Here is a 14,422-nt window from a genome sequence, read left to right as displayed (position 1 = left end):
CTTAAAATGCACATTTTGGTTTATTTTGCTGATTTATAATGTGACCAATAGTTGCAACACATGCAATTTAAAAAAATAATTACAACAATAAAAGCAAAGCATTGATTGGTAAAAGTAACCATCATTCACATATATTCATTTTTCGTGAATAACTGAAATGCAATACATTCACAGTGATCTTTGGAAATAATAGTTCAAATGAGTCTTTACCATTTGGTTATAGGCAAATATTTTTATGTACGCTCATCCAGTGTTATGCTGATTTTATATTCGTGTTACATGTTTTTAGGCTACTGTTGTTTGTGAATTGGGAATTAAAGTCAAATTGAAAACATCTAAAATAAATAGAATGGTTACTATGAGCCAATTTTCTCTAAATTGACAACAGAGAGTTGCTATTTAACTCTAGAATTAAAGAACTCAATCACATCACCTGTATAGTCTTGTCATCAAAAATATTTAAAGTGAATCTAATCGTGAGAAAACACTTGGACAAATCCAAGATGTGGTACATTCTGCAAGAAAAGTATCTGAACAGTGGGAGGAAAAAGTCAATGTCATGAAAAACAAAACAAAAAGTAGAGGGAATATTTTAGATTAAAAAGAACAACAGAAAATGACCTCATGCAATACAGGGAACTTACTTAGATACTAGATTACAAAAAGTTCTAAAGCATCTGTAGCTTTTAATATAGGTTATGTGTTAGATGACATATTGTTGGCTGTGTAAGATATTATAATGTGATTATATAGAAGAATATTTTGTTCTTCAGTTATGTGAGGCCCATCTTGGAGAGAAATTTTAAGGGAGAGATAAGAGCAGTAAAACCAATGTGGCAAAACTCTAAATTGCTGAATCTAAGTAAAGGATATGTAGATGTTCAATGCTGTCTATTTTAAACTTTTCTATACATTTAAAATTTTTCAGAATAAAAAGTTCAGAGAAAAATTAAAAAGACTCAAAATAGAGGCAAATATTCACAAAAATCTTCTTTGCAAACAATTAGTCTGACCTCCCCATATCAACAAAATTAGACATGTTTGAATTATTTCCTGAAAATGAATACTTGGTACATGTTGTAATTCTGTCAATGTATTTTAACCTAGATGGCAATGACTTTTTAGACACATAAACATTAAAAGTTCCAATAGCAGCAAATGCTGCACTGGTTGTAAGTAGTTTATTTTGGATTCAAAACAAAAAAATACATTATCCAGTTCAAATAAAAATGAAACAGAAATAAATCTGTGTAATTATAAATTTCTCCATCTACATTCTTCAGATGATTTTAGAAAATTTCAGATTACTGGCATTTAACTAGTTATTCAGCAAACGTGATCCAATTAGTCATGAACAAGTAGTTTTTCTTATCAAAATACTGTATTAGAGCACACATCATTATAAAAATAAAAAATTAGTCATTATTTTCACTTTAAAAATATTAGGAGGAAATAATAATGATATACATTTTATTAAAGTCCCTCCATATAATTGGAGAGGCTTGCTAAATATCCAAGAGTTTTTTTCCACCTAAAAATTATTTGCTGTTTATATCATTGTAAAAACAATCTTATTCATTATGCAACTAAGTTATATTTTGAAATTTGCCTGTGGAAAAAATCACTATTCCTAATGGCTGAGTTTAATTCTATAAATTACACAGCATAATAAATCATTCATATTTTAATTTTACTCTACTGGGGTGGATGAAATAAAAATTTTTTAAATGCCACCACAACTTACTTTACCAATTTCTTTTAACACCTTCATGGATTTCTAACCAGATTTGTCTCAGTATTTGAAATATTGACTATTTAAATATATAACAAATCCAATCAGCCCCTTATTTTTACTAAGGTTTAAGTATATTCATGTGTTTTACATTATAATTAACATATGATCAATTATACTCTGTATGCAAAATTACTTTCCCTATTCTGTCCTACAGCTAAATAATGAGCAAAGAAAATTAAAAATAGGCAGGAAAGTGTGTTTAAGTTTCCTGTAAAGCAGTCGCGGAGTTCATCTCGATGTGTCCTGTCAAAATATGCATAAATTTCCAAGGTATTCAGCACAACAGCCCAGCTCATGAGTGTCTGTAGGCTGCAGCCTTTTCTTTCTTCAGAAACGCAGATAATTTTATGCAGGAATTTACCAATCTACAAAAATGTACGCAATGCTCAGCAATAACCAGTAATTATTATGGGATAATGTAAGACACTTTTGAGGAATATAACTTTGATAGGCTAGGGCTTACAAGCTTTACCAATTTATCTTTAGCTGTCCTGTCATTGGTGCTTAAAAGGTTAAGACTTTATTTGTGAAAACATAGAGAGATAGTAGGGAATCATGTTGTCTACAGCTTCATAAATCTTGCTTAAGATCCTTTTCAATTACCATCCATTTCTCCTTTAAAAAGGGACAAAAAAATAGAGGAGTGGAAGCAGGTCAGGGCAGTGTGCGACAGTGACAGTGTGATGGGCTTGGGCCCCCCGTGGCGTTTCCATCTGCTATCATTAAGGTGACTACTCAGACATGAACAAATCCCTCTTGCTGTGCTGACAGGCAGACTTCAAGAACTATGACAAGGCATTAAGACAGAAAGTCAGAGAGAGAGAGAGAGAGAGAGAGAATATTCCACAAACAAAACAATACTGTCTTGCAAAAATGTCCCCTGAAATTTTATTGGATTTCAAAATGATTAAAAAATCATAAAAGATGCTACTTGGCATCTCAACTTTCCTTTTAAATTCACCCTGGAAAGACTAAAGACAGAAAATAAACACCTCATTCCTACCTGTATGCTTTACCATAAGAGACCCAAATTTTTTGCTCATTCTTCAGCAAAAGTGGATTCTTAATTTCTTGACCATGCTCGTCAAAAAGCCGGGTTGAAGAAAAATGGAGGCCCGGTGGGCTGATGGAAGAACCTTGAAGCCTTTGATGAATCTTGAGAAGTAACTGGTGGGGGTGGGGAGGGAGAATGAAGAAGAAGAGATAACCTAAAATGTGAACATCTGTAATAAAGTGTCTCTACTCTGAAACAAATGAAGTCCAAACAAATGATAATTAAATTCACATAGAATGTTAAAAGAAGTGTGAAATGACAGCAATGTTTAGCTCAGTGTAAAGTAACAAAATGAGCATGGGCTTTTAACCAGCAGGGGGTGCCACAGGCTTGTGATTGAGCTCTGACCCTTTGGCACAGGGACTGAAAGCAGATGTGACAGTCTCACAGAAAGAGCATTTAGCTTCTGCACACGGTAACACTCCTCTTTGATAAGGGTTATGCTTTTCTTGTCTGAGCTACACATTTTGTTAGGGGCTTCCCCACCAGGTTCAAGTTTTACATTAGGCAATCTTTCTGTCTCCCAACTAACCTCCGGTAACTAACAGTAGAACAGTTCACCACTTACAAGATTGCAAAAATAAATATGACTTTCAGCCCAAGTTGCTTCACTCAGAAGTACTCTTCCTGGATGCATTTTAATTATAAAACCCCACAAAAGCTTGTGAGCATCTTCAGTAATGGATGTTTTCAAGTTGCGAATAAGAAATCACTGAAGTGTAAAAAATGAAATGCTCTAATTTAATGTTTTAAATAATAACATTGTTGGTGTTTGCTTCTATCCTACATGGAGATTCTGTAAATTATCAAGATAGTTATTTTTTAAAAAGATTTATTTATTTATTTATTTGAAAATCAGAGTGACAGAGAAAGAAAAGAGAGAGAGAGAGAATCTTCTGCTGGTCCACTACCAGATGGTTCCAACAGCCAGACTAGGGCAGGTCAAAGCCAGGAGCTTCCTCCAGGTCTCCCACAAGGGTAGCAGGGGCCCAACACTGAGCCATCTTCCTCTGCTTTTCCCTCCCACGCCATTAGCAGGGAGCTGAATCAGAAGTAGAGCAGCTGGGACACATGCTGGTGCCTATATGGGATGCAGGCATCTCAAGTGATTTTACCTGCTATGCCACAATGCCTGCCCCAAGGTATTTCTAATTTAAGGTATATTTCAAATGTAAAGTACCTCTAACTGAATGGTGGCATACATAATATTTTAAAAGACATTGTTTTCTTTCTCATCCATCACCTCTGTTTCAGTGTTCCAGCCTCTACTCTTTCCTAATCTGCACCCCTTACTATCCAGCACTCTGTTCTTCACGTTCTGTCACAAGTTTCATTTTCTTTTCTCCCTTGTCAGTTCTTGAGTCTCACAATTTCTTGTTATTCTATAATCCCTGCAGGGGTATGGATATGGCTATTGTCTTTTATTGCCTAGCTGTTGTTCAGAGGTCCCTTTTATTAAAAAAAAGTATCTTTATATTAATCCCCATTGAAGGGATATTGCAAAATGCTAAATGTCAAGATTCAAGGAAAGAAAGGAAACTTCCATACATCTCAGGCATTTTACTGATGGTCTATAAACTCCTGACTAATTACGAGCAACTATATTTATAGTATACCTAAAGAAATAGTTTCTGAACTAATTAGAGGTAAAATTAGTATTTCCAACTTAAGTGCTTTCATCATCTCATTAGTAGCCAGATTTTTAGTCTTGAGGCTCAGAAAGGCTAAAGATGATGGTATTTTTCTTTTTAATTTCTCTTAATTTAATACTTCCTATTCAACATGGCCACATCCTTTGAATTAAGAATGATTATCGGAGGGCGCCATGGCTCAACAGGCTAACCCTCCCCCTTGCGGCGCCGGCACACTGGGTTCTAGTCCCGGTTGGAGTGCCGGATTCTGTCCCGGTTGCCCCTCTTCCAGGCCAGCTCTCTGCTGTGGCCCAGAAGTGCAGTGGAGGATGGCCCAAGTGCTTGGACCCTGCACCCCATGGGAGACCAGGGGAAGCACCTGGCTCCTGCCTTCGGATCAGCGCGGTGCGCCAGCCACGGCGGCCATTGGAAGGTGAACCAACGGCAAAGGAAGACCTTTCTCTCTCTCTCTCTTTCACTGTCCACTCTGCCTGTCAAAAAAAAAAGAATGATAATCCATATCTTCTTTAGAGCTCTAATACACGATGGTTTAGAATAGTATTTAAAATACCATTAAAATAATAATAATATAGGATGTTATTGTATAGAAATACAATCAACCATATTTGTGGATCCCCCCATTAGAAAGACAAACATACTTTTGAAATCTACAGATTGTATTTCCAAAGCTCCACATTTTATTTCTGTGTGGTCTCAGTCCTTGTACTTACTTCTGTTGCTTCGTTATTATTTCTGAAAACATGTAATGCTGATCATTTTAAATCATAGGGATTTTGCTTCACAGGCATCACCTTTTTGTGAAAGTGAAAGATACAAAATATTTAAGGCTTGATCCAGGAAAGAAATGTTTGCACAAAGGATAGGGTGCGTGCTTGACACAGGATGTGAGTACCTGACCACTTAACCAAATCTACTTTCACAGGAGTTGCATTGCAATCTCTATTTTCTCAACCTGGTGACAAGACTGCACATTAGGTGTTCAAAGATGAGCATTCAACAGCCTACAGGAGGTAAGGGCCTCTGTGCCTTTCATCTTTAGGCCACTGGTTAGGGCTGGGTTGTAGCAACCAAAAATTGTGATAATCTTCACCCGTTTATCTTTAAAGCTATCATCACCAGGCCTTTAGAGGATAAGAATTTGTGCAGGGACCTGATGAGTGTGAAATACCTTAGGCTAGTGATTGAGACAAGTGACCACACAAGGGAAAAGTCATGCTTCGGTGTCACAAGGGATCTCTCAAAGTGCTTTACAATGCCCCTAATTCAAATATTTTCCCCCAGAATTGCTTGCATATAGAAGTAAAGCACAATTTTAGGGTGTGCCATAAATCGAGACAAAAAGTTTCTATAGAATAATATATTCCTGCATAAGATAATATAAATGCCACCTTTGATAGTAGTATGAAGCCAAAAATAAAATGTCTGTATGTGAAAAAGGGAAGAGAGAGGTGGAAAATTCTAGGAAGGCTTTTCTAGCATGGTGATTTGAATAATCAGGGATGTGATGGTTGAAAAAGAAGTCAGCCGAGTCCCTGGGTCTTTCAATAAAAGTCGTATTTCCCTCTGTCTCTTCAGGGTCCAGTTAATGATCCAACCGGAGCCTCCCGATTCATGTGTAACATCTGTGATTGCCTGTAAAGGTCAGGTAATGGACACCACCAGGGAGAGGTAAGTCCAAGGGTGCTAAACTGAAGGCAAGAAAAGGGAGTAAGCTTCTGAACAAAAGCAAAGCCACAGAGCCCAAAACACTGATGTGCACTCGGGCGCATAACCCCAATTTGTAAACAACAGGGTGTTCAGTGTTCTTTTATGCAAGACAAAGACCCAAAATAAAGACCCTTAACGGGTTGGTTCTGCCTGAGAAACATCCCAATTGTCTGGAAAATAGGCAAAGGTAAGAGTGTCTAAGATAAACCAGCTGGGCTTCCTCACAATGAACACTGGAAGAAGACCAAGGCTGCAAGTTAAACCACTCAGGGTGCAGGGGTGGGGAACATCCAGCCTGCGGGCTATATAACGCCCACAGAATCATTTGGTCTGGCCCTTCCAAGGCAACTACAACACAGGACTCGAAATTCAATAAATTTATAGTGGGCTAAATTTTAAGCTGATAATTTTTATGGCCCACAAGTGATGTTATAAACATCCAAATGGCCCTTGGCAGAAAAAAGGTTCTCTACCCCTGGAGACTCAGAGTATATCCTCCATGGAATATCATGTGACTTCTTTTTAAATGAGGAGAAAACTAATGCATCAAAACCAGAGCCCAGTGTAGACAGATTTCCAAATAAAAGCTGGACAGAGGTTGATGATGTTAGGGAAGGGTCCTGGAGGACGCAACAGTGATAGCCAAAGGGATCCAGAATTCAAGCTTTGGAATACACTCTTTACAGACCAGCAAATGGCTGATATGTTGTAAACAACTTTAAGATGTAATTGTCTAAGTTAACTATAAGTAACTTGGAGGACACCTCGAGTCAGTCACAAACAGTCAGTAAACTCACTCTTTCCATCAGATTGCTAGTTTGAGTTGGGCTATCAGAACACAAATCTCTTATACTGATACAAACGGAGATCTCGCCAGTGTCTTTGCCATTTTCAAACACCTGAAAAACAAGCATATTCGAAAATAAAAATAAATACATGCACACAAATATATGTGCTATATGTATCTTACATGTTATCTATATGTATGAATGTATAAATGCAGATAGTTCTTGCTTTGCACAGAACCATGTCAACTGAAAGTTGTGCATGTAAGAATTTTGCAAAGCAAGAACTGACTGTACGAACACATGTGGGTAAACAATTGGCAGTTTAAATTAATAGTACTAAAAAAATTGTATAAAGATCCTTGTTTCGCCATTTGGTTTTAGTGTCGTGTCTGACTGGCTATTATTCTCTACACAAAGTCTTAAAATAGAAGAAAACTTGGACATTAAGAGAGGAATCACTGACCACAGTAGATGCTTAAATGGAACAAGTGTCAAAGAAAGGTCAGCTATCAACCAATTAACTAGCTCACTTCATTCTTCTGGAAAAACATAAAACCACAAATTACATGAGGAATGTTTGACTTATATTTAAAATATATCAATGTTCAGCTCGTCTTTTGACTCACGAAAAGGAAATTCAACCTGACAGATTTATTGCATAACAGTAAAATGGAAGTCATCCATTTTAAGTGCATATATCCAACAAGTTGTTGAGAACAGAGATAGAATTCATAACATTGCATTATGCAACACTTGCTGGGGAAAAAAACACACCAGCAAACGTTCTGGTCAAAAGGATTCAAATAAACCAGTCCCAACAGGACGGCTCCACCAGAGTGAACACTACCCCTCTGACCACACTGAGGATCCATGCAGGGTGTGCCATTCACCAAGCAAGAAAGGAAGCAGGCCTGGGGAGGCCTGATGAATAATTTAAATCCTGGCTCTTCATTTTTTTTCCCTTAAAAGTTCTTTTCTTCCTTTTTTTTTTCCATATGTCTATCATATTGGTGCAGTCACCTTATGTATTTCTACTGCTGTTTTCAGAGAAGCAAATTTAGGAGAATAGCTTATTTAAAAATGAAGAAAACTGCACTTTAAGTTTTGAGACAGCTCAAATTTTAATTAATTTGTTTGAGCTGGTTTGGGTTGTAATGTGTAAAAGGCAAAAAAGAATGTTTTTTTTCTTTTCAGTGCAATAATGCAAAGATTAGAAGTTTCATTCCACTCAGTGCTTTCCCTCGAGCTACTGATAGTCCAGTGGGGACATTACAGCTCTCAGCATTGATATTCCATTCACTACAGTTATCTGTGCCTAACAGGAATTTTTTTTAAAATTACTTTTCTGAGTAAAGATGCAATTCTGAACCAGAAATCTCTCTACTTTTGCAAGAAACCTGGTAAACTCAGCTGTTGTCTGCAAAGTGATAAGAAACAATGTGAAAGAATCTTATGGTTCCAATAATCTCTTCAGGTACCTAATCTGGAACAAAATTCTTTACCAACAGCAAAATTTAGCAATGAATGTCACAATTCTGGGTGGTATGTGTTCTGCAAGATTAGTGTTGACAAAAACTCAGATTGGAGAATTTATTGATATCCCTTTGTTGAGACTTGCTAGATGTGGAGTCAGGTGCAGCAAATAAATTCTAGAAAACAGCAGTGCAAATGCTAGCTACCAAACTGAGAAAGCAGAGAGGATCTGGTCAATATCTATCACTGTGTTGTTCACTACTGATAATACAACTGCCCTTCTGGGTCCAGAAATGTGTTCTCAAAAACCACAGAAATCAGTGATGACCTCCAAAAATGCTATGATGGCATAAAAAAGAGGTATTTTGTCATAAGGAAAAGGTTGGGTGTTGAAGTGGAAAGACGCCTGCCTCCACTACTAATTTAATGTGTTTCAGCTGTTTGCAAAACTAAAATTCCTCCAAATTGAAATCTTGAGTTCTTTTTTTCTTAAGGTTTGGCTCTGGTCTGTATTTTTTTAAGATGCATATATTTATTTGAAGGTCAGAGTTACAGAAAGAAAGAGAGGGAGAGAGAAATATTCTTTCCAATGGTTCACATCCCAAATTGCCACAACAGCAAGAGATGAGATAGGCCAAAGCCAGGAGCCAGGAGCTTCTTTTGGGTCTCCTTTGTGTGTGCAGAGATCCAGGCACTTGGGCCATCCTTCACTGCTTTCCCTGGTACATTAGCAGGGAGCTGGGTCAGAACTGGCTCGAACTGGCTCGCATATTGGATGCTGGTGCTGCAGGTGGTGGTTTACCCTCTATACCACAGTGCTGGCCCCCTTGGCTCTGGTCTTTAAGCTCCATATTTATAAGCCCATTTTTAGAAAGATGCACATCTTATATTTTTCCCTACTTTGCCTGAGGAGTATTTTATTTCTAATGTCTAATATTTAAATAAACAGGGAGAGATTTCTATTATTGATGATATAAGGAAATAAAAAAATAGTTTGCCTTTACTTTCCTTCTGTCTGATTCTTCGCTTAAGAGGAAAAAAAAAGGCTGTTGTACTGGCTTCCTAGTGGCTCTCTGCATAGCCTCAACCTCCCCCTGGCTCTAAAATTAAATTCTCACCCCTGAGTGGGATGATGCCAAATAAAACAGCTGAGGCTAGCTTTGAGTCCCAAGGAGTAAGGTAATAGAACCTAAAAAATAATGTTCCAGAGCCTATTGAAAACCATGGTATCTAATGATTATTGAAACAACACCTAGGACTAGGAATTTACTTCAATGCCCCAAGTTACACAAAGTAGAGTTGAAAAGGGAGGTATTTTCCATGCACTGCAGTCTTTTTACTCTCCTTCACATTGACTTTTCTTGAGCAGGATTAAATTAGATTAACACCCATGTTTCATTGTGATGTAAATCAATGCAGTCATTCAACAAATATTTATTGAGAGCCTGCCTTGTGCCAAGTACTGTTCAGGTACTTAGAACACATCAGTGAACTGAGATCACGTTTTTGAGGGACTTAGCCTCTGCTGGGTTAGAGAGGGACAGACAATACACAATCAACTAAACAAATAAGTAAAGTATATTGCATGATCAGGTCATACCTGGATCATGTGGGGCCTGAGGTTCATACAAATTGCTGTCTTCTTCAAGAAAAAGAACGCAAAGCTACATATGAAATATTCAATAACATTTTCTCTAAAGAGACCAGAAAGATAACTTGATCTTTACTTTGGCTTGGTGAATCAAATTGTTTTTCCATTATTGCTTAGAAAAGTTTATTTCAGTGTCACAACTTTATTAGTGATTTCGTTAAAATCTTAGGATTGATGTCAAATTCGGGAAAACTTTGATCAGGTTTTTAAAAAATGAGCTGTAAACATGGAAGAATGCTCTGCAAATTAATTGACTTCATTACTTTCATTCCATGTTTTTTCTCCATCACTCACCCACATACATTTTTAATATACATTTTTAAATTTACTTCCTTATTTATCTATTTATTTGTTTATTTTGCTTGAAAAACAGAGAGACAAGTGAGATCTCACATTTGCTGGCTCACTCTGCAAATGCATGCAAGAGCCAGTGTTGGGTCAACCCAAAACCAATAGCCAGGAACTTAACTGAGGTCTTCTATGTTGGTGGCAGGAATTCAACTACTTGAGTAATCAACTCCCAGGATGGACATTAGCAGGAAATTGAAATCTGCAGGATTCAGACACTCTAAAATGAAATATGGATGTTCTATGCAGTGTTTAAACTGCTGTGCCAAATGGTTCCCTGGCACCCCCCACCACACACACACATACACACATATCTACACATGCATACTCTTAGAGTCAGGCACCCTAGTGCAGGCAAAAACCAATAGTGGAAGGCATTTGGTGTAGTGGTGAAGATACCACTTGGGATGCTCACATCCCATATAGTGTGCCTGAGGTTCTGCTCCCAATTCTAGTTTCCAGCTAATGCACACTATTGGAGGTAGCAGGTCATAACTCAAGTAGTTTGATCCATGCATACACATGGGAGACTGGAATTGAGTTTGAGGCTTCTGGCCACAGCCTGGGCCAACCTCAGCTTCTATGGACATTTGAGGAGCAAACCTGTTCTTCTCCCTCCCTTCTGTCCCTTTCTCCCTTTATTTTTCAAGTAAATAAATAAAAATTTCAGATAGGAAAAAAAAAATTTACTCTACTGCCATCTTCCTAGAACCATCTTCCAACACCAAAATTAACTATACAGAGATGTAACTTCGAAGCACTAATTACATTCCACTATGCCCAAACTAAACATAGCTCCAACTCAACTTACCCTTATGTCTACTTTGAAAATATCTACAGCCACTTTGTACATGAGATAACATGAGAGAGAGGAAATTAGAGTGAAAAAGAGATAATGACCTTAAACACATATAATTAAAATATATTACATTTACAATTTTATAGGAATAAATGACCAAATAAACATGTATGTGAGATGTGAGAGGTAAGAGAGTTAGCAAGCAGATAGCTGGGGGGAAAAAAAAAAAACGCAAGCAAGGCTAGTTGCTTGAGCAAAGACAATGGACATGATCAAGGAACCATCTGGAAGCTGATTAGACCGAAGTAAAGTTATAGAGTACAGAAGGTAAACACAAAATCCAGGGAGTGGGGTGGTAGAGTGGAGAGTAAAATGGGAAATCATTGGAAGTCTTGAAACACAGCAGTAAACAGGACCTGATTTAGTTTTTTAAAGAATCAATAGGACTTCCAGGTTGATAATTGATTATAGAAGGCAAAGGTAATTTGAGCAATGGATGACACTGGCTCCAAGCAGAGTATTAACAATGGACATGGCAAGAAATGTGGTTTTTTTTTTTTCTGATATTTGTTCTAGAGTTATGCTACTTTTTTTTTTAACTAGTGGGTCATTCAACAAAATATGTAGTTAGGCTAATATTACTGAAACTTGACTTCTGCAGGCAGGGGTAGCTTTATTATAAGGGCAAATAAATCAATATAAATGATTGTTTGGATGATGGTACACTAAAAAGTCAATGGAGAATGAAATTAAAAAATATTTTGGTATAAAATTTTTGAAATCCATGTGTAGTTTTTTCATAATGTGCATTTTCCATGAAAGTTTTACAGTATGCTGGTATGCAGTATTTGTCAAAGTATAAAAATAGCAACAGACCGCAAAATGAATTTTTGTTATTATGAAGACTTTATAGGGAGAGTGACCCAAGCTTGAAACTCTAGAGAGAAAGCTGACATGAATGAGGAGTTACAAGTCAGTACAGTCCTTTCTTTGATGTGTTTGCCTAGCATCATGCACTGCTTTTATGCTCTGGGATATTCTCCTGCCTTCAAGTCACAGCACATTTTATGTAAATGCAATGTAGTAGGATGACTTTTTTGGAGGTTTAGTTATCCTTTTATAAAATACAGATTAAGTAGAACAGATTATTATTATAAAGTACTTTGAAAAACAGAAATTCCTATAGATATTTTAGCAAAGTACTTTTGTTGAATTTAACACTGAATCATACTTTGATCATTTGATCTCTGTCCTTAATGTGTTGTTCAATGTGAATTAATGCTATAACTAGTACTCAAACAGTATTTTACACTTTATGTTCTGTGTGGGTGCAAACTGTTGAAATCTTTACTTGATACATACTCAATTGATCTTCTGAATATAAAGATAATTGAAAATGAATCTTGATGTGAATGGAATGGGAGAGGGAGTGGGAACTGGGAGGGTTGCGGGTGGGAGGGAAGTTATGGGGGGGGAAGCCATTGTAATCCATAAACTATAATTTGGAAATTTATATTTACTAAATAAAAGTTAAAAAAAACTGAAAAAAAAAAAAAAGAAAGGACAAGAGAAGTGGAAGACAGAGAAGCCTGTAAGATGGGCCTCTGGGGCTTCACAGGTACTCTGAGACTGAGCCTGTGGTCCATCCTCTCAAGCATCTCAAGTTACATTTCAGGGTGTTGTTATAGTGTTTTTCTTAAGGACTTTTTGCACACACCACATTTTACTGTCTATTGACAAAGTAGAATTTCCAAAAGAAGGTATAGCAGTCTACAAAAATAGTTTCCAGTTATAACTCTCACCAAGTTTACCATATGAAAATGTTGAAAATTATCTAGATAACAGTAGCAAGGCAAATTTGCTTGCCTGTCATTTCCAAAGCCAAGTAATGTCATTAAACCACTTATAAATGAGAACATCTCAAAGAGAAATGGAACAAGGATTTCAGTTTGATTAAATTAATTTAATGCCTGAAATTCTATTTCATGTGGGCTATTTCACTGGCTAAGTATAATTTATTGTATTGTATACTTATATTTTGTAAATAAAGGCTTTTAGAGGTTTCTGGACTCTATAAATTTCCTTTTTATAGAAAGTCAGAAGGGTTTTGATGAGAAAAACAAAGTCACATCCCCTCACATTCTATTTTACTAGAAGAAATGAACATTACATGATTAAATAAGCACTAATTCATCAGACATTTCCCAAATCTCAACCTTAGAGATCATCTTCTCACCTTTGGATGAAAATATGTGTTTTTAATGCTATTCAGTTTTGTTTTGTTTTGTTTTTTTTTTAGATTTCATATACCTGTAAATACAATTTCCCCTAATATGAATGAGTACTTTGAATAACTGAACCTACTATCTATAGCAATACATTTTAAAAGAACTAGTCCATTTTCAAATCATAAAATATTATCAAAACTATAGGTAAAACCTTAGTTAAGTGTAAATGTTTCATTTTGTGATTACAAGAAAATCTGCATTCATTTAGGTTCAAATGAAAAATCTAGGCTTGATAATATTCATGGTGAGTTGGGCTAACATAGATGTCAGTGGATAATCCAGGGAACAGGAACATATGTAGAAAGAGAATATCAACTACTTGAGCATATCAAACACTCTGTGAAAAAGCTAATTGAGAGGTAAAAACAAATTAACTGCTATGGAGAAGGACAATCTCCCTGAGAGACAGTGTGTGCCTGCAAGAGTAAGGTTCAGTGGTTGCATTTAGTCTGAGTAACTGCTGGGCCAGTAATACAGCTCTGGCCCGTGGACTTTCCCTGCTGACTGCCCACCTGGCAATTCTCTGGGCACCTTCTAGGATGTCAGGACTGCACAAGGAAAGCCTGTTTCATTACAACAGGCACTGCATGGGAGCTAATGTCCGGACCAATTGCTCTTCCTTGATTTTGACACAGACGCTGTTTTTCTCCTCAGCAGATCTAGGGAAAGAAGATTGTGTCTTCCTCCACGTGGAGGTTTATACCTGGCTGCAGATGCCTGTCAGAAAATAGGCTAGTGAGAACACACTGGCCTTTTTTCTCCAAAAGATGCATTTTTTTTCCCTAAAAAGGGGGTGAAGGGTGGAGGTATAGGAGGAGGCAGGGGCAAGATGGAAAGGAGCACCAGAAAAAAGAGTCAGTGAAAGCT

At 36.9% G+C, this 14,422-nt stretch overlaps 1 protein-coding gene across 1 annotated transcript in view; it reads right to left on the bottom strand.

Annotated features, from left to right (window-relative positions):
* DCDC1 (doublecortin domain containing 1) overlaps window positions 1–14,422 on the bottom strand; it is a 513,960-nt gene that overhangs the window by 237,684 nt on the left and 261,854 nt on the right. Inside the window, exons 11-12 of the mRNA XM_062198052.1 lie at window positions 7,006–7,107; window positions 2,799–2,962 (exon numbers count right to left, since the gene is read on the bottom strand). Coding sequence (XP_062054036.1) covers window positions 2,799–2,962; window positions 7,006–7,107 — 266 coding nt within the window. The remainder of the gene's footprint in view (window positions 1–2,798; window positions 2,963–7,005; window positions 7,108–14,422) is intronic.

Source organism: Lepus europaeus, chromosome 7 (assembly GCF_033115175.1).
Source record: "Lepus europaeus isolate LE1 chromosome 7, mLepTim1.pri, whole genome shotgun sequence".
Lineage (NCBI taxonomy): Eukaryota > Metazoa > Chordata > Mammalia > Lagomorpha > Leporidae > Lepus > Lepus europaeus.
This window is presented reverse-complemented; position numbering and strand designations above follow the sequence as displayed.